We start from the raw sequence: 20,625 nt of genomic DNA, 5'->3' as shown, positions 1-20,625 counted from the left end.
ATTTACAAGATGTGCACGATGGGGGCAACACTCATCTGTGAAGAGAACATGATGCCAATTCTGAGCGTTCCATTCAGCATGTTGTTGGGCCCATCTGTACCATGCTGCATGGTGTCGTTATTGCAAAGATGGACCTCGCCATGGGGGTCAGGAGTGAAGTTGCGCATCATGCAGCCTATTGCACACGATTTGAGTCATAACACGACTTCCTATGGCTGCACGAAAACCATTATTCAACATGGTAGCTTTGCTATCAGTGTTCCTCCGAGCCATAATCCGTGGGTAGCAGTGATCCACTGCAGTAGTAGCCCTTGGGCAACCTGAGCAAGACATCTCATTGACAGTTCCTGTCTCTCTGTATCTCCTCCATGTCCGAACAACATCACATTGGTTCACTCCGAGACGCCTGAACATTTCCCTTGTTGAGAGCCCTTCTTGGCACAAAGTAACAATTTGGACACAATCAAACCGTGGTATTGACCATTTAGGCAGGGCTGAACTACAGACAACACGAGCTGTGTACCTCCTTCCTGGTGGAATGACTGGAACTGATCGGCTTTTGGACACCCTCCATCTAATAGGTGCTGCTTATGCGTGGTTGTTTACATCTCTCAACAGCCAAAGGGACTGTGTGATACAATAGCCACAGTCAGCGTCTATCTTTAGGAGTTCGGGAACTGTGATGATGCAAAACTCTTTTTGATGTGTGTAATTCTGTTACCAAGTGCCAAGTTGTAGATGAACACTTTATGGAAAACTATATAAATTGATGGTGGTTGTACCAATGTCCAGGAAGTGCAAGTGAAGTGCAGAATTTGGGTGGAAATCACAATTCCATTGACATACTAAGTCTAGTAGACATAAAGTCCAAGTTACAATATAGCATTCGGATTCCAAGTCCAGAGCGCAGTCAAATCAACATCATACAGCAGGTCCACCGCAGCATAGCGCTTCTGAGTTGTGGAGTAGAAATACAACATGATGAGAACTGGCTTGTAGACATCAGGTTGGTTGGTTGGTTGGTTTGGGGAAGGAGACCAGACAGCGAGGTCATTGGTCTGTAGACATCAGGAATGATGTTAAACAAGGCTCCATAGTTAATGGAGCTGGGTTGTTGTATATTCTGGGTGGCCAATCACTGTGTTTTGAGGTGCATGCGCTTGAAGGCGCCATGCGATGTTAGCATGGGGGCACCGACACAGATGAGTGCATCAACGATGTATTTCTCGGCCATGCTTAATGGAGTGCACCACTGCTTGGCATGAAGATTTAATGGTAGTGGTCACCACATTTTCCTTATTATACACGTCCTTCAAGTTACTTTGAAGGTATTCTTCAGTTGAATAACTTGCCTTATTTTTAAACCATTCCTCTAATTCTAACTTAAACTTATTTAGAATAAGTATTTTTACTGATTATGACACTTGACAATAGAAGTATCTGACTTTTGATGGAATGGGGCAGTGGAGTAACTCAGTGATGTCAGATAAAAATGTGTGCCAGAGTGGGATTCAAACCCAGATTTCCTGCTTTAGGCCACACACTAAAGGGAAATGTCCTTTGTCTATTATTCCTTTTTGCTCACAGCACTACTGTATTCCTATGGGTGGTCAGATATAACTGTGCATCTGCATTGAAAGATCATTATGCTATCAGGTGCATATAAATAAGTGTGGTGTCTGTTCCTTCGGACTTCCATGCACACTTCTCTGTAGTGTGTGGTATATGGAGATTTGGGTTGGATGGGACACATGCTCCAATAGCCAAAGTGTTTAAGGGAACCGCTCGTGTAAAATGGTCTTAAGTCTTATGCATTTGCAGTTATGTGCCTTTGGTAGACTTTAAAATGGTACACCTAGCATGCAGTTGTTTCTGGAACTATGCAAATGTCAATTTATTCTCAGAGTAAATTTCTATATATTTTATATATAAAAACAAAGATGAGGTGACTTACCGAACAAAAGCGCTGGCAGGTTGATAGACACACAAACAAACACAAACATACACACAAAATTCAAGCTTTCGCAACAAACTGTTGCCTCATCAGGAAAGAGGGAAGGAGAGGGGAAGACGAAAGGAAGTGGGTTTTAAAGGAGAGGGTAAGGAGTCGTTCCAATCCCGGGAGCGGAAAGACTTACCTTAGGGGGAAAAAAGGACAGGTATACACTCGCACACACGCACATATCCATCCACACATACAGACACAAGCAGACATATTTAGACAGGTATACACTCGCACACACGCACATATCCATCCACACATACAGACACAAGCAGACATATTTAAATATGTCTGCTTGTGTCTGTATGTGTGGATGGATATGTGCGTGTGTGCGAGTGTATACCTGTCCTTTTTTCCCCCTAAGGTAAGTCTTTCCGCTCCCGGGATTGGAACGACTCCTTACCCTCTCCTTTAAAACCCACTTCCTTTCGTCTTCCCCTCTCCTTCCCTCTTTCCTGATGAGGCAACAGTTTGTTGCGAAAGCTTGAATTTTGTGTGTATGTTTGTGTTTGTTTGTGTGTCTATCGACCTGCCAGCGCTTTTGTTCGGTAAGTCACCTCATCTTTGTTTTTATATATAATTTTTCCCACGTGGAATGTTTCCTTCCATTATATTTCTATATATTTTCTTAGACATATATTAAGCACTTATAAATATAGAGACTTGAGACTGTCATTATACTGAATTGATTGAAATGTTTTTTACAGGATTCTCTAGGACCCAACCCTTGAATACATCTGATTGCTTTGTCTGCCATAAGAATACACAGTTTGTACCTGATAAATTTCTCCATTATAGAACCCCATACTGCAGCTGTGACTGAAAAAACACATAGCAATAAATAACTAATAAATTTATAGTGCTCGAATTTCTTAGTTTATAAAGTAGATAAATCACACATGTAAGTTTACCTGTAATGCTCATCCCATGAGAGTCTGGTCTATTATGGGGTTCAACAGTTTGACACTTTAACTCCCTTCCTTTCATGCTTCTAGACTAAAATAAATTTCTTTTGTTTTTGTTTTATTTACACTTATCTGATAAGCTTTATACCAGTGGCTGCTTTCTTCGAATAGTTCCGTACTTTTGTCTATTACTATCTGCATATTTTCACTGGATGAAGTCGTAGTCATACCATAAGCATATAGGACATTTTTTGCAAGCCACATAGTTTGTGAAGCCATTAACATCAACGTTGCAGATAAATGGTCCAAGAGCATAGCACTGTGGGATTCCTCTCTTTATCTTCGTTGACCTAAAACCTAACTTAATTTAGTGGTTTATCTACAGTATCATAGTATTCTCTTTTTTGTTTTTGCAATAATCTCATGTGATACAGAATCAAAAGCTTCACTAAGTCTATGAATGCGGCACAGGTGCCAGTTCCCTTTTCATAACCATTGTAAATTGGAGTTAACAGGCTTTAAATAGCTTTTATAGTTCATTGGTGTAGTCTAAATTCAAACGGTTTGTCATTCAGTACGTTGTTATTCTCAAAATACATCTGAATATGTATATGTATGTACTGGACACATCGAGAACATATTTCCACAAAAGTGAATTATCATTTGGTGCTCCCCTGCTCCTCTACTTTTCCCTCGTACACTTTCTCCATTGTCAGTTTTCGCTACTAACTGTGACACACACTGTATGCAAATCCTGCACTTGGGCACACCCCACAGCTTGGTGCGCTAAGTGTCTGCTGCTAATTGTATGCCCTAGGAAGTAATCTTAAAGTACTCCTTTCAGTATGAATTCCGAGCCATTTTACCCTCCTATTTATTTCTTTAAGTGCCCATTGACTTTATGTTTTCATTTATCTGAGTAGTATAAATTGACTAACCATTATAATAACTTCTTCATTAATTGTTACTGTCTTGCTATCAGTGTACTGATTGTGCATTATTCTGGTTGTACTGTAATTCATCTTCAGCCCTTCTGTCATACTTGCTCTGTTCAATTCCTCTTCCTTTGCTGAATTGTTCTGGATTTCAAGCAAGTAAAAGAAAGATCTACACACTGAAGGTCATTCAGAGAAGATCAATTTTTGTTCATTCGTTATTCATCCCAGCTTATTGATTAGGATTCCTTTTCCAAGATAGCAGAAACTAGATTTGAAATGAATTCACCTTACCTAACTCCTTTCTCATTCCTATTTACTCTCTTGATGTAATTGAATGGAAGCTGTACGCTTATTCTACATACTCTCCAAAAAAAGGTGTAGGTGGGTTCTACCCTTTGGTTCTCAAATGGTGTGAGCACAGATTTTATTGTAACAGAGTCAAATGCTTTCTTGCAGTCTATAAAATGGTACCTGATATTTGCTACTCTCTCTGTAATTTTGCTGACAACCTGTAGATATACCCACTCTAAAGTCAGCTTGTTTCTCTTCCATCACTAAAGTCTGAAGGATTTTACCAGACAATTAGTAATTATTTTTGTAAAAATCTTATTTTGTGTACAAAGGACTAATGGACTTGTAGTTCTTTACATCTTCCTAGCTCCCTTTCTTGTGAAGTATAATAATTAAAGAATTGTTCCAACTGTTAGGTATCATATCCTTGTGCAAATATAATGAGAACAACTGTGTGCATTTTGCTTCACCTTTCACATGATTCTGTCATTTCTTTTATTATTCCATCATTCCCATTGATCTCTTTCTATACAACTAACTGCTACTTCTTGTGGTAGAACTTCAACAGTGCGCCCAGTCTCACACTATAATCTTTGTGTTCATTTCCTTACGTGTACTATATAGATAACGATACCTTCAGTATGGTCTCCAGTTTTGTTATAACAGTATGGCACATCTCATGTCTTCTTTGTCACTTACCTTGTGTTTCCTGAAATTATGTTTCCTTTGTTCCTCTTTGCTTTTGCAAATATCTGTTTCCAGTTTAATATTTGTCAAAGCTGCATTTCTCATATTTAGCTCTTTAGTTTCTCCGTTCTCTAGAGCCCGAAATGCACTAGTTAATTGTAATTGGCTTCAATGCTGTTGTGGCGCACTAATAGGTGAACAGCATTTGAGTGTTATAACTATAAGAGCAACACTGTTTTGAAAGAAAAAGTTGTTCTGTCAATTATGTTCATCACTTTTATATATTATAATAGATTTGACTTATTATTGAAAAGGCTAGTTGCTCTTCACCATATAGTGGAGATGCTGAGTAGCAGGTAGCCACAACAAAAAGACTATCTTCCTGTTGTGTATCTATGACCTAGCATCTCTGCTATGTTAGTTTTTTAAAAGTCATGCACTTCAGAACAGTTTGCAGAATACGTATGTAGATTTTTTTTCAACATCTATGTGAGAGAATTTACAGCCAATACCTGTCTCTATGAGTCAAAATTTTTAGTACTGCCAGTAGACACATATAGAAGTCCACAAACTATTCTGGCTTATGAAAATATTAGTTTCCTCCACAGAAAGAACTAGGCATAGTTTGGGGAAGGTTAAAAATCAAGGACAAATCACTCAGACCCCAACCCAGCCCTCTCTCCTCTCCAAGGAAGGAACTATAGTTCTGAACACCAGGGTAGTTTCATATACTTTTATCAGTGTTTATTAGCAGTATCAAAAGTTTTGCGTCTTGGAGGTAAGTAATGACCAGAAATTCAGTGTCATCATTTTATAGTTTGCTCAGGTGACTTTTCCTTTTGATACAGTTCCTTAAAAGTCAACATTTCCACTAACCATTGTATGTATTTTCCTTTTTTCAGAATGCTGGAGCAAACTTTTACATAGTTGGCAGAGATCCAGCTGGCATGCCTCATCCAGAGCGTGAAAAAGGAGACCTGTACGATGCAACACATGGAGCTCGTGTGCTGCGTATGGCTCCTGGGCTGTCTGCACTTGAAATAATACCTTTCCGAGTAGCTGCATATGACAAGAAAGCTGGACGCATGGCGTTCTTTGAACCTCAGCGTAAAGAGGACTTTGAGTTCATTTCAGGAACAAAGATGAGAGGTAAATGATATCCAGTTTAAGTATTAAGAGTATCAGCTTTTTATTGCCTCACTCCTTTTTTCTATATTGTATGTTGTTCCATTTAGCAAGTGTCACCACAAATCTAAATGTTTTGTATTTGATTACAAACCTAGTGTTTGATTCCTGGTCAGTGATATATGTTTATGGCACTTACACAGGCAGAGAGGAAATTTATCAACTCAGCATTGAAAGACTGTATCTTAGATGAAAAGATGCACTTATTTATCAGCATAGTCTCATACAGGTCATTTCATCATGGAGTAGATTCCATCTCTGAAATTTGATTCTGACTGAGTCATTATCTGAATGCTGCCTCACCAGTAGCTGTGTGATTAAATATGGACATGTATTTTCGGTTAAAGTAATTTCATATTTTGCATATGTAGCTGACTGTGTTAGGCAGTTTAATAAAAGGAAAAGTTATGCCACTTAACCCTCGTACTACCAGAATTTTTTTGTTACACTGAGTGGGGTAAATAGCACCTCAAGTAATTAACCCCGGACATATTGGCAGAATTTTATTTATTTTAATGAACTGACATAAAAGCATACATTACTGATTGAAACCAGGTGAGCCGGCCGCAGTGGCCATGCGGTTCTAGGCGCTTCAGTCTGGAACCGTGTGACCGCTACGGTCGCAGGTTCGAATCCTGCCTCAGGCATGGATGTGTGTGATGTCCTTAGGTTAGTTAGGTTTAATTAGTTCTAAGTTCTAGGGGACTGATGACCTCAGATGTTAAGTCCCATAGTGCTCAGAGCCATTTGAACCATTTTTGAAACCAGGTGAACTACGTGCATAAGCACTTACACGTCTTGTCTTAATCCTTGATCTCATAGATGCTTACATTTAAAACAAAGCAACTCTGAAGGAGGAGGACGAGGAAGAGAAGTTTTGCTGCGCCGACTTCTGTTTTTCTGTACTAGACTTTTTCCCAGTTCCAGAAGAAATTCTCTTCTTCTGTAATTGGTTTTTCTTATTCCTGTCAGGATTTAAGTCCAGCCAAATTATGAAAGCATTTAGGGCCCTACTATCCAAAATATTATAAAAAATAACCATGGTTCATCTTCTTGTCATACATTTTGTGATGTAGGTCCTGACTAACTTGCTAATTGTGTTTACACCTGATTTAGTTGCATTATAGTCTAGAATTATAATAGGTTTTGCCACATCACTGTCACCTATTTCCTCTCTGAAATGCATAATACTGAGCAATGTCACTATCTTCCCCTTTTTTGGACAATAGGAGACAATTGTGTCTGATGCCTGGATTCCAAAAAGACATGAAGCTACAGTTTTTCCCCTTGCTTCTATAAATTCTGCAGGTAGTTCATGATGACTTTTTCTTAGCATTCCTAACAGAGTCATTTGTTTTCATTCTAGTTCCTTTACCAACTCCAAACTTGTAAAGAAATTATCTGTTATGATATTTCTACCACTCTGGATAAATGTCCTGTCAATTCCAACACTACTCTTTTTCCCTGATTTATTTCTCTAGGTTGGCCTTCGCCCTTTCCTGTGTACACCTGCACGTGTGTGACATAGTAATTAGTGCTGTCACATGCAGCCCATATCTTTATACCATACTTTCCACGTTTTGAGGGGATGTACTGGCGAAATGGACACCTACTCCTAAAAGTTGCCAATTGTTCATCAACTGTAGTATTCTTATGTGGTTCATATGCATCATTTCATGTGCTTAACCACTGTTCAAATAAATCCCTTATAGGAGCCAATTTATCAGGGCTACGATTCTGTTGCTATGCCCTCATTGTTACCTTTGTACACTCCTGCAACAATAAGCAGGCCAAGAAAGCATTCGAATTTTTCTCTATCAATATCTATCTGTCCACTTGTTGCTGAAAGTAATGCTACCTTCTTTGTTGGTCCACTTCAGATTTATCTGGAAAATGCTGGACTTCATAAATAATTCAAATGCTGACTGCACAGTATTTATGTTCCTTACAGTACACCTCATGGCACTTGGAGCCATCTTCAGTATATTTTGTGCTGGCTGTCTCCCATGTAATCTAACAGGATTTTTCACCATGTTTCATTTCCATTTCTTGACCTGAAAAAAATGGGATTATTATTTTACATATATACTTACAAATTATTAGTAGTACTACCATTAAAGTTTTTGCAGACCTATGGTAGATTATGCATACTTACTTGAAAACATTCTGATCTGAGATGCCAGCAACTTCAGGAAGTAGAGTTTCCAAATCTTCATCTTCGTCAGAATCTTCAGTTGATTTTAACCTCCAGAAATCATAGCATAAATTTCTTCATCGTCATCAGATGGTATATCTCCTAATTCCTCTTCTTCATTGAAAATTGCTTGTATTTCAGCACTACTCAAATGTTTTCTAGTCATAATGTAGTACATGCACACACTGAGGCAAAACACTAGCAACAACTGAGGCAATACACAACAACGGCTGAGGCAATAAATGGCAACAATGGGTATAAATAATAAGTGGGAAATGTTAGTTTTGTTGTTGCAGGTGTTTCGTCTAACATCTGTTCAACGTAACATTCGCCGTACTGTTTTCATAATGTTACATTCAAGAAACAAAACAAAAATTTTAGATTGGGGTCATGCTGATTCCAGTTGTACTCAGTGCATAGCTGATGAATAAATTTTAATATGTTGTAAATGTAAAACTGAACAATGTCATTGCATACAAGCATCTTAGAGAGACAAAGTCAAATTTTGAAAATAATCGTTTTGAAAACAAGGGAGATATTTCATTTCAAAGTGTGCATATGGGGTCATATTGACCCCAGTGGTACTAGAAGGGGTTAATAACTGTAGAAGGTCTACTAAATATTACATGCAGTTGTGATCACATTAAAATTGTTTATTTTTTGATGATCAGTTTTGATATTCTCACTGCTGTTCTCCATGCCTGTACAGACAGACCTGCTCCATGCCAATAGTTCCTATGATCATCAAGGAGTGTAACATCTGAAGATGATCTCTGAGAAGATCAAAATCAAACATCTAAAAAAAGAAATAAACAACTTAAATGTGATCACAACTGTGTTTAATGAAGTAAGTTGTAATATCATAAAATTGCTGTTTTCTCTATAACAATGTTCCAAAAATTTTTGTCTGCTAAGTATGGTGAATAAAGTAGATGTTCTGACAGTTTTTAGTTCAAATTCCTCAATTTCCCATTTGTCAAAACACTTTTGAATACAGTTATGTTGTCCTGATGAATGGTGACATACTTCCTTTTCTTTTCGGAATCCAGACCTCTTCTTACAATTTTTTTTTTTTTCCCCCGGCTATTGCATTGAAAAGAACTGTGCAACATTTATCAGTTATTGTTTGTTCCTTTTGCATTGTTACCAATAAAATGAATTAATTTTGCAGTTGAGATAGCACTAACTATAGACATAACCATCCTGGCACATCTACTTTGAATTTCTCATCAGATAGTCCTACATTGTGCTTTTTACTTATGTCTGCATCTGTAATTGCAAGGGAAGTATGCTCACATTTAATTACAGTATCATGTTTCATAACTGTTGAACTTGAACGAACCAAGTTGTAAATTTTACTAACTTTGGATTACAGACTTTTAAGAGTTGCCGAGAGGCTAAGTAGATAAGCTTCTAATAAGGTAACCATATCCAGAAATCTCATGTTTGGGTGTAAAATAAGTTTGAAGATTGGATCAATTTCAAATTTCTGGCTTCACAATAAGCACGAAGGGGGACAATGTGTTGGGAATGGACGACTGCATAGATTATCTTCAACCAGTAAGATTCCCAATAATGAGTAATGAAATGATATTTATTAAATATCAAGAAATGTTGTTGTTGTTGTTGTTGTCTTCAGTCCTGAGACTGCTTTGATGCAGCTCTCCATGCTACTCTATCCTGTGCAAGCTTCTTCATCTCCCAGTACTTATTGCAACCTACATCCTTCTGAATCTGCTTAGGGTATTCATCTCTTGGTCTCCCTCTACGATTTTTACCCTCCACACTGCCCTCCAGTACTAAATTGGTGATCCCTTGATGCCTCAGAACATGTCCTACCAACCGGTCCCTTCTTCTTGTCAAGTTGTGCCACAAACTCCTCTTCTCCCCAATTCTATTCAATACCTCCTCATTAGTTATGTGATCTACCCATCTAATCTTCAGCATTCTTCTGTAGCACCACATTTCGAAAGCTTCTATTCTCTTCTTGTCCAAACTATTTATCGTCCATGTTTCACTTCCATACATGGCTACACTCCATACAAATACTTTCAGAAACGAATTCCTGACACTTAAATCTATACTCAATGTTAACAAATTTCTCTTCTTCAGAAACGCTTTCCTTGCCATTGCCAGTCTACATTTTATATCCTCTCTACTTCGAAGATCATCAGTTATTGTGCTCCCCAAATAGCAAAACTCCTTTACTACTTTAAGTGTCTTATTTCCTAATCTAATTCCCTCAGCATCACCCGACTTAATTCGACTACATTCCATTATCTTTGTTTTGCTTTTGTTGATGTTCATCTTATATCCTCCTTTCAAGACACTGTCCATTCCGTTCAATTGCTCTTCCAAGTCCTTTGCTGTTTCTGACAGAATTACAATGTCATCAGTGAACCTCAACGTTTTTATTTCTTCTCCATGGATTTCAATACCTACTCCGAATTTTTCTTTTGTTTCCTTCACTGCTTGCTCAATATACAGTTTGAATAACATCGGGGACAGGCTACAACCCTGCCTCACTCCCTTCCCAACCACTGCTTCCCTTTCATGCCCCTCAACTCTATAACTGCCATCTGGTTTCTGTACAAATTGTAAATAGCCTTTCGCTCCCTGTATTTTACCCCTGCCACCTACAGAATTTGAAAGAGAGTATTCCAGTCAACACTGTCAAAAGCTTTCCCTAAGTCTACAAATGCTAGAAATGTAGGTTTGCCTTTCCTTAATCTAAGATAAGTCGTAGGGCCAGTATTGCCTCACGTGTTGCAATATTTCTGCAGAATCCAAATTGATCTTCGCTGAGGTTGGCTTCTACCAGTTTTTCCATTCGCCTGTAAAGAATTCGCGTTAGTATTTTGCAGCTGTGACTTATTAAACTGATAGTTCGGTAATTTTCCCATCTGTCAACACCTACTTTCTTTGGGATTGGAATTATTATATTCTTCTTGAAGTATGGGGGTATTTCGCCTGTTTCATACATCTTGCTCATCAGATGGTAGAGTTTTGTCAGGACTGGCTCTCCCAAGGCCATCAGTAGTTCCAATGGAATGTTGTCTACTCCCGGGGCCTTGTTTCGACTCAGGTCTTTCAGTGCTCTGTCAAACTCTTCATGCAGTATTGTATCTCCCATTTCATCTTCATCTTCATCCTCTTCCATTGCCATAATATTGTCCTCAAGAACATCACCCTTGTATAGTCCCTCTATATACTCCTTCCACCTTTCTGCTTTCCCTTCTTTGCTTAGAACTGGGTTTCCATCTGAGCTTTTGATATTCATACAAGTGGCTCTCTTTTCTCCAAAGGTCTCTTTAATTTTCCTGTAGGCAGTATCTATCTTACCCCTAGTGAGATAAGCCTCTACATCCTTACATTTGTCCTCTGCTTAGCCATTTTGCACTTCCTGTCGATCTCATTTTTGAGATGTTTGTATTCCTTTTTGCCTGCTTCATTTACTGTGTTTTATATTTTCTCCTTTCATCAATTAAATTGAATATTTCTTCTGTTACCCAAGGATTTCCACTAGCCCTCGTCTTTTTACAAACTTGATCCTCTGCTACCTTCACTACTTCATCCCTCAGAGCTACCCATTCTTCTTCTACTGTATTTCTTTCCCCCATTCCTGTCAATTGTTCCCTTATGCTCTCCCTGAAACTCTGTACAACCTCTGGTTTAGTCAGTTTATCCAGGTCCCATCTCCTTAAATTCCCACCTTTTTGCAGTTTCTTTAGTTTTAATCTACAGTTCATAACCAATAGATTGTGGTCAGAGTCCACATCTGCCCCTGGAAATGTCTTACAATTTAAAACCTGGTTCCTAAATCTCTGTCTTACCATTATGTAATCTATCTGATACCTTCTAGTGTCACCAGGATTCTTCCATGTATCCAACCTTCTTTTATGATTCTTGAACCAAGTGTTAGCTATGATTAAGTTATGCTCTGTGCAAAATACTACCAGGCGGCTTCCTCTTTCATTTCTTAGCCCCAATCAATATTCACCCACTATGTTTCCTTCTCTCCCTTTTCCTACTCTCGAATTCCAGTCACCCATGACTATTAAATTTTCGTCTCCCTTCACGACCTGAATAATTTCTTTTATCTCATTATACATTTCATCAACTTCTTCATCATCTGCAGAGCTAGTTGACATATGAAATACTCAACGTAAATTGTGCTTCTACTTGTGAAATGTCCATCACAATTAGACATTTGAAATTATTACAAGTTCTCTAAAATATTACAGTCCTGTCACTGTGCCTTTTGGTGATGCCTACAGAGACCAGAGCTGGCATAAGATGCCTATGGACACAAAGTCTCGGAGATGATGGATGACTCGGCAGTAACTCGAGACTGTACATGACTCAGTGCACTGAAGAGAACGGTCTGCTGTAGCTTAGTGCTCCGGTATTTAATGGGGTGTGATGCCCTTGGGTTGGCAACTGTGGCCCCTGACATGCTGCCAACCCATACAGCTGCTATGCTACAAGTGTTTTAAGCTTGACTTATCAATTGTTATGCAGTACTCTCTGGAATCGTGAGTACCATCATCACACAATGAGCTCAGACCTGTGTGTTCCACAGGAGCCCATGGCATGGGCAGTCTAACGGCTTCGGATGACAGTTTAAGAGCAAAGTAAATATACTAACTTCCACTTCTTGTACGAGATGGCTTACTTGACATGCTCGGCTGACCTTCCTTGCTGGCTAGCCTGCTGCTGCAAATACTCTTTCACTTATTCTCTGAAGTATGCTGCTAGGTACAGGAATCTCTTAAGACTCTTTCTACTTATAAAAATAAGTAGACATACAAAGTTTCATTTGCTTCAACTAACAATGTATATTTGAACTTCATACATATTACAAATCCCACTCTTCACATAAATATATACTGTTTAGTAAGTCTCTCATGTCTCCAAACTTTAGAAACAATCTAATTTACATATAAGAGAAAGTTGGCTTAAACACCATGTCCAGTCTCAACATGAATCAGGATACATGTCTTCCCTTCAACAAGGCTAAGACAAGAGTTTTTCTCAAGATTACCTTCTCAACTGTTCTCGTTATTATAACAATGGTCACTGACATAATTAGCATAGGATAACATAGAAGCTCCATGGTTTTTCCGTTCACTTTCACTAAAACTTCCATGGATCGCCCGACAAGTACTTGTCATTGCCGTTCGACTGCCGCATCTACATTCTTCTCCCGACTGAATCTCAAACCTGCACACACAAACATGTGACACACAGTAGATAGGATTCTATCATCCCACACTCACTTCTGAAATACTGTGTGTTCGAGACGGTAAAAGGCTGAGTAGTTGTAGAATTTACACAGAAATTCTCAAAACACTATAGCAGTGTTTTGAATACTCATTGTCGGCTTCTCTTCTAAATGATGAAGGGTGTGACCTTGAAAATTGAGAATGTGGCACACCTGTGGAGCACCACAACCAATCCTGCTAGTTGTGAATGTACCAGTTTCTTGCAGATGATTTTGTACGTGATATCATAACTACAACAGGGGCTGACGATGACACCTTCTTTTCAGTTTTTAGGCTTACTCTGAATCAGGAGATTTGAAAGTGATCTGATCTTCAAACTTGTTTTATATACAAACGGTAGATTTTTGAGCATGGGTTTCTTGTCAGAACTTTTATCTATTAAGTCCCCTTTACAATCCCTACAAGCCCGTGATAGGAATTGTGAAACACCCTATGTAAACAAAAGTATTCTGCAGATTGATATATTTCTGTTCACACACGTAACACATAAATTTAGAAAATAGTTATTTTAGCATGTAACAATTCACTATTGCATTGACACTATTATTGACTTATTGGTGTCCATAAATGATGTTATTGCAATTTTAAATCATTCACATTCACTATAGAAGTCTGAGGTTGTATCTTTCTTGATTTTCTGAGCCAAGCAAATTTTTGGTTTTTGCAGTTTGAAATAAAAATAAATCAACACACATCCTGTAAATTTTCTTCATTTATTTCTGCCAAACAAAGTTGCAACTTGTCATCTCCACCACAAACCACAAGTCAACAGATCTCCTATTACTGTTACTGCTTTGGCCTAACACTGATCCTCATGTAAAATTCTTACAGTATGTGCAATTTACAGTACTGCTGTATTAATACCTTTCTCTTAATTTACACATGATGATGATGTTTGGCTTGTGGGGCACTCAACTTGCACTGTCATCAGCACCCATACAAATTCCCAATCTGTACACAGTCCAATCTAACCATTCCCATGAATGATGATGCAGTGATGAGGACAACACAAACACCCATTCCCCAGGCAGAGAAAGTCCCCAACCACGTCGGGAATTGAACCCGGGACCTCGTGATCCAGATGTAGCAATGCTAACCAATAGACCACGAGCTGCGTACTAATTTACACTGTACTACTATTTGTGCATCTCAGTCTATTACATTACAAGATCAAGTTGACAACAAATGTTACTGTGCTCACCATAGTAATCATTACTAGCCCTATGAAGAAAAACAAAGATCTGAAAGCCTGGAATACATCATTACTTTACATGTACCCGTCCACTATACGCTCTGTCATGTTAATGAGTGGTAGTTTGTCCACTTTTTCATTATTTACATTCCATTCAGAATTGCCCTGATCACTGTAAATTCATTTTTATGTTTTGCATTTTTATGTTCCTACTTGATATCATCTGGGTGGGGACCAGAGCCTTGGTAAATTCAAGAAGCAATATCATTCTCACCAAGCTGTTAGTTTGAATGAGTATTTTATTAAGTCCACATCTACATCTACAGCTATGCTCTGCAAACCACCAAGAGATGCTCAGCAGAGACTATGTCCCATTGTATCAGTTATTAGAGTTTCTTCTTATTCCATTTACTTATGGAGTGCAGGAAGAATGATTGATTGAATGCCTCTGTGTGTGCAGTAATTGTTCTAATCTTATTCTCACAATCCCTATGTGAGTGATACATAGGGGATTATAGTATATTTCTAGAGTCACCATTTACAGCTTATTCTTGAAATTTTGTTAATAGAATTTCTTGGAGTAGTTTACATCTATCTTCGAGTCTTCCAGTTCATTTTCTTAATTTCCCTGTGACACTCTCCCATGGATTAAACAAACATGCGACCATTCATACTACCCTTCTCTATATGCATTCAATATACCCTGTTAGTCCTATTTGGTACATATCCAATACACTTGAGCAATGTTCTATGGTGGGTCACACAAATGATTTAGCAATGTTCTAGGGTGGGTCACACAAATGATTTGTAAGCAATGTCCTTTGTAGAGTGACTGCTCTTCCCCAATAAACCGAAGTCTGCCACCTCCGTTATCCATGACTGAGCCTATGTGTTCATTCCATTTTGTATCCCTACGGAGTGTTACACCCAGGTGTTTGTATGAGATGGCCAAATCCAACAGTGACTCATTGATATTATAGTTACAGGACATTATGATTTTTCGTTTTGTGAATTGCACCATTTTACATTTCTGAACATTTAAATCAAACTGCCAATCTCTGCATCATTTTGAAATCCTTCCAAGATCTGGCTGAATATTTAAGCAGCTTCTCTGATGTAATACTTCATCATAGATAACTGCATCATCTGCAAAAAGCTTGATGTTACCATTAATATTGTCTGCAAGGTCATTAATACACAGTGTCTGCCAGAAAAACGTATACACACTTTAAGGAATGAAAAGTATTACTTATGTGTTTATTTTACATTTAATAATTGATCACACGTTTTACAACCTTCAATTTAGCACATGGTTAATTTAAATGTTTAAAATGTTCACCGGTGGTGGCTATACACATAAAAGAACAACAAGTGGTCGTAATCTCCTGGCGAAGTTCCTCCAGCAAGTGTGGCTTACATCAATGGACATTATCTTTCACAGTTCCCCGCAAGTAAAAGTCGATAAGTGTTAGATCTGGTGACTGTGGAGGAAACTCAGTGGGCCCTCTTTGTCCAATCCAATGCCCCGGAAAACTCGTACAGCTAGGTGGTAGTGTTGGTGGTGCCCCATCCTGTTGGTAGAAGACCTCTTCATCAGCCCCATAAAGCACACATATATCTGGCAAAACCGATGTGTGTAACATTTCCAGGTACACTTCTCTAGTGACAGTAGCATCAAAGAAAAAGGGTCCTACTAAGCTCCTAGATGATAGTCCACACCACACTTGAACCCCTGATAGACTGACCACTTTATCCACATAAACATGTGGATTTAGCGGTGCCCAGTACACACTGTTATGCTGATTCACGGTTCCATTAAGTTTAAATTGTGCCTTGTCACTCCACACTACCTTTGTCACAAATTGTTCATCATTGGTTACCATTTGCTCACACCATTCGCAAAATTGCATTCAGTGATGAGGATCATCATCATTAATCGTGTGCAGTTATCATGGAATGTAAACTTTCCACTTTGCAGCTTTCAGAATTCTTTGTACACTTGTACTATTAACCCCCACTTCACGTGCTCATTGCATAGCAGACTTTTGAGGAGAATTATAAACATTTCCAAAACGAGAGCCAACGAAGCAGGACTTGTAACTGTACACTGTCTTCCTGATCTTCCTTTATGAATATCACAAATCATTCCATGCAATTCAAACTTGTCAATGATGCGCTTAATTGTTAGGCGGGTTGGTGGTTCTGTTTCAAACTCCCACCTCCACTGACATTGCACTTCGATGGCATTATCAAACTTGAAAAACCACTTCCCAATAATTTTTGTTGCTCAAATGTCAAGCATGCTCCAGCCATTTTGTTTTCTCAATACTGAGATGAAAGTACTAATATCTGTTGAGCCAAAGACCATTCTACAACACACTCTTAATTGAAATCGAACGACAATATCGATATCTCGATAGAGCCTGACAAAGATTGTATACATTGTTCTGGCAGAGTCTGTACCACATGAACACCAAGGGACCCAACACACTTCCCTGGGGTACACATTAAGTTACTTCTACATCTGACAATGACTCTCCATCCAAGATAACATGCTGTTTCATCCTTACCAAAATGTCCTCAATCCAGTCACAAATTTCACTTGATACCCTATATGATCGAACTTTTGACAATAAGTGTAGATGTCGTACTGAGTCCAATGTTTATTGGAAATCGAGAAATACTGCAACTGCCTGATTGCCTTGATCCAAAGCTTTCAGTATGTCATGTGAGAAAAGAAATGCAAGTTGGGTTTCACTTTATCAATGTTTTTGGAAACAATGCTGGCTGGCACTGAAAAGATCATTTGTTCAAAATACCTCATTATGTTTGAGCTCAGAATATGTTCTAAGGTTCCACAAAAAATTGATGTAAAGGATACTGCACAGAAGTTTTATGGATCATTTCTACTACCCTTCTTGTAGATGGGTGTTACCTGTGATTTCTTCCAAAGACTGGCCTCAGGTTTTTAAGAGATGTATGATATATTGTAATAATCAGATGGGCTAACTCAGCCACAAATGCAATATAGAATCTGATAGGGATTTCATCATGTCCTGGTGCTTTGTTCAGTCTGAATGATTTCAGCTGTTTCTCAACACTGCTGACACTAATACTTATTTCATTCATCTTTCCAGTGGCACGAGGATTAAATCTGGGCAATTCTCCTGGGTTGTCCTCTGTAAAGAAACATTTGAAAACCAAGTTAAGCATTTCATCTTTTGTTGTGTTACCTTCAGTTTCAGCTACTGTCTTATTCACTAGGGACTGCACACTACCTTTGGTGACCCTAACGACCTTTACATATGACCAGAATTTTATTGGGTTCTGTGAAAGATCATTTGACATTATTCTGCTATGGTAGACACTGAAGGCATTACACATTGCTCTCTTGACAGCCCAAACATGTTTCATTCAGCATCTCTCAATCTATAGCCCTATGCTTTGTTTTACACCTATTATGCAATAATCTCTACTTCTTTAGAAATTTACTTATAGTGACTCTATACCGTGGAGGTTCCCTCCCATTATGGACTGTTCTATTGGGGACATATCTATCCAGTGTGGGGTCAACTATTCTTTTAAACTTGAGCCACAGTTCCTCTACATGCTTTTTCCCTGTGCTGAAAGTTTCAAGTTCATCATTGATATATTATACTATTGGTTTTTTATCTAGCTTACTGAACATAGAGGGAGACCAAGAGATGAATACACTAAGCAGATTCAGAAGGATATAGGTTGCAGTAAGTACTGGGAGATGAAGAAACTTGCACAGGATAGAGTAGCATGGAGAGGTGCATCAAACCAGACTCAGGACTGAAGACCACAACAACAACATACTGAACATATTTATATGCTTGGCTTAGTTGTCCTTCGTACTTTGGTAATCATTGTAGCCACAACTGCATCATGGTCACTGATACCAGTTTCAAAGTGAACATGCTCAAAGAGATCAGGTCTGTTTGTTGCCATTAGATCCAATATGTTTCCATAATGGAGTTCCAAATTTTCTGTTCTAGCTAGGTTTCAGAGAAGGCATTTGAGTGTGTGCTCATTTTCAAGAAGACCTACAAACATATAACATTATAATACATTTACAGTGAATGGCAGTAAAAAAGACATAAAAGAGTCTACATCCAATTTGGTGTTAGAGACTTTTGACTTCCATGTAGTTATGATGTGAAATTATGTTTTTAGATGTAAGTGAAAATGGGTGCTTGTTTGAGATTGGCCATAACGCTTAATAATGTACTCATTTAAAATAACTGGCTAATGGGAATGATGATGTTCTTTGTATCTTATCTAATTTGTTCTTTGCTTTTGCCTACCTTTATTCTTTCCAGCACCATCTGTATTTATCTCAACTACATTTCTGTTTTCAGTCTCTTCATATCTTCATGCATTTTTTAGCTCTTCCTTTGGAGCTTTTAACTTTTCATATTTGCAGATCTGTTCTTTTGCTGGCATGTCATTTTTCACTTTTCTCTCATCCTGTGTGGTACAGATACATTTTTTCTGTCATTACAGGTTTGGCTCGTTCTGGACAGCTTCCACCAGATGGGTTTATGGCCCCAAAAGCATGGAAAGTTTTGTCAGGATATTACCAGTCACTTCAGAGCAAGTAATGGGTGTTCTGTTGTGCAGAACTGTAGCTGTTGCTTGAAGAAAGAATTAGTGCTTCAATTCTAAATTAAGTACTTGAGCTACAGTATTACTGTGATAGTACAATGCTGGCTGTTTCAGTCAGCTGCAAAAATGTATGACTAAGGATCTTTTGCATTCAGAAACATTGTGGAAACCACATGTATGTAAATATTGTTAACTGGAGTAGAGCCCTAATATTCCCTTAAAATCACAAACGTCTTACAATGACTGCACATTATTATTTTTTAATGTTAAATGTAAAAAGAGCATTCCAAACACATGTGTTTCTGCAAGTAAGATATTCACTGTATATTAAAATGAAAATATGCATTTTACCTTTAACTGTAACATTACCAATTTTAAGTTACTTGGTAAGTATGTTACTTGTCAAGTCTGTATTTCAAAACAAGTTGCATTTAGCTGTAAAGCTCACAGAACAATTGTTATTCATTGAGTGACAGTGGGATGTTGCTGCTGCATTGTTTCATGTACCTGAAAGGATATGAAATACTGAGGTAAGAGAAGATAAGGGCAGGCAATGTATCTGGGACAGATAACCTCAATATCTATGAGTGGTTTGCGCTGATTCTCAGAAGATTTTCTTTTCTGTGAAGCATTACAGTATATCTCCACACTGCTGCTGAAGGGAAAAAGGGGGCACATATACTCACCAGATTTTTATTGTACATTCCAAAGAGCTGTATCATATGATATCTGTTAGTTAAGAAAAATTAACTTTGCACTTCTCAGCTTATATGTCTGTACAATTGCATCTGCCATGAAGGAAGGATGACATCTGTATTAACAATGTGAATTATGGTGCTATGTGCTGTTTGTATATTTTATGTAATTTTTAATCCTCCCCACTGCGTGCAATACATGCCATTTCAAATTAAATGTTGACTTGTGTTATATTTGTTATTTCAGAATACATGTTATTGTCAAAAATGGTGTAGTGCCTTTTACAAAAATATTATCAATAAAAGAATTTATAGAAATCTGTTAATTTTTTTTCTAATGTTCTGCTGTTGCAGAGGACATATGTGACCATCAACTTTCAAAGAAAATACATGTGCATCCTAGTTGAATCCAGTAGACTGTGATAAACATACTGACCTGAATACCACATATGATATTCTAAAGGTGCTGAATTACTTTCAATCCATCAAAAGAAATTAACACGTAATCTATCTACCCTGTGTGACAATAAATGATCATATAGTGTGCAAGGATAAAAAGGAACAGTTGTCATGGAATGAGGGAATGGTAAATTGTGTGTAGAAAGGAGTGTGTTGTATCTGA

General features: G+C 38.1%; 1 protein-coding gene across 8 annotated transcripts in view; it reads left to right on the top strand.

Moving 5' to 3' along the window:
* LOC126419245 (bifunctional 3'-phosphoadenosine 5'-phosphosulfate synthase) overlaps nt 1-20,321 on the top strand; it is a 345,016-nt gene extending 324,695 nt beyond the window's left edge. For all 8 annotated transcript variants that reach the window (XM_050086390.1, XM_050086389.1, XM_050086395.1 and 5 more), the window contains 2 exons: nt 5,726-5,972; nt 19,207-20,321. In XM_050086390.1, the coding sequence (XP_049942347.1) occupies nt 5,726-5,972; nt 19,207-19,304 (345 nt within the window). In that variant the 3' untranslated portion in view covers nt 19,305-20,321. The remainder of the gene's footprint in view (nt 1-5,725; nt 5,973-19,206) is intronic.
* Nucleotides 20,322-20,625: the final 304 nt, after the last annotated feature.

Source organism: Schistocerca serialis, chromosome 9 (assembly GCF_023864345.2).
Source record: "Schistocerca serialis cubense isolate TAMUIC-IGC-003099 chromosome 9, iqSchSeri2.2, whole genome shotgun sequence".
NCBI lineage: Eukaryota > Metazoa > Arthropoda > Insecta > Orthoptera > Acrididae > Schistocerca > Schistocerca serialis.
The sequence above is the reverse complement of the archived record's forward strand: the minus strand, read 5'-3'. Positions and strand labels throughout refer to the sequence as shown.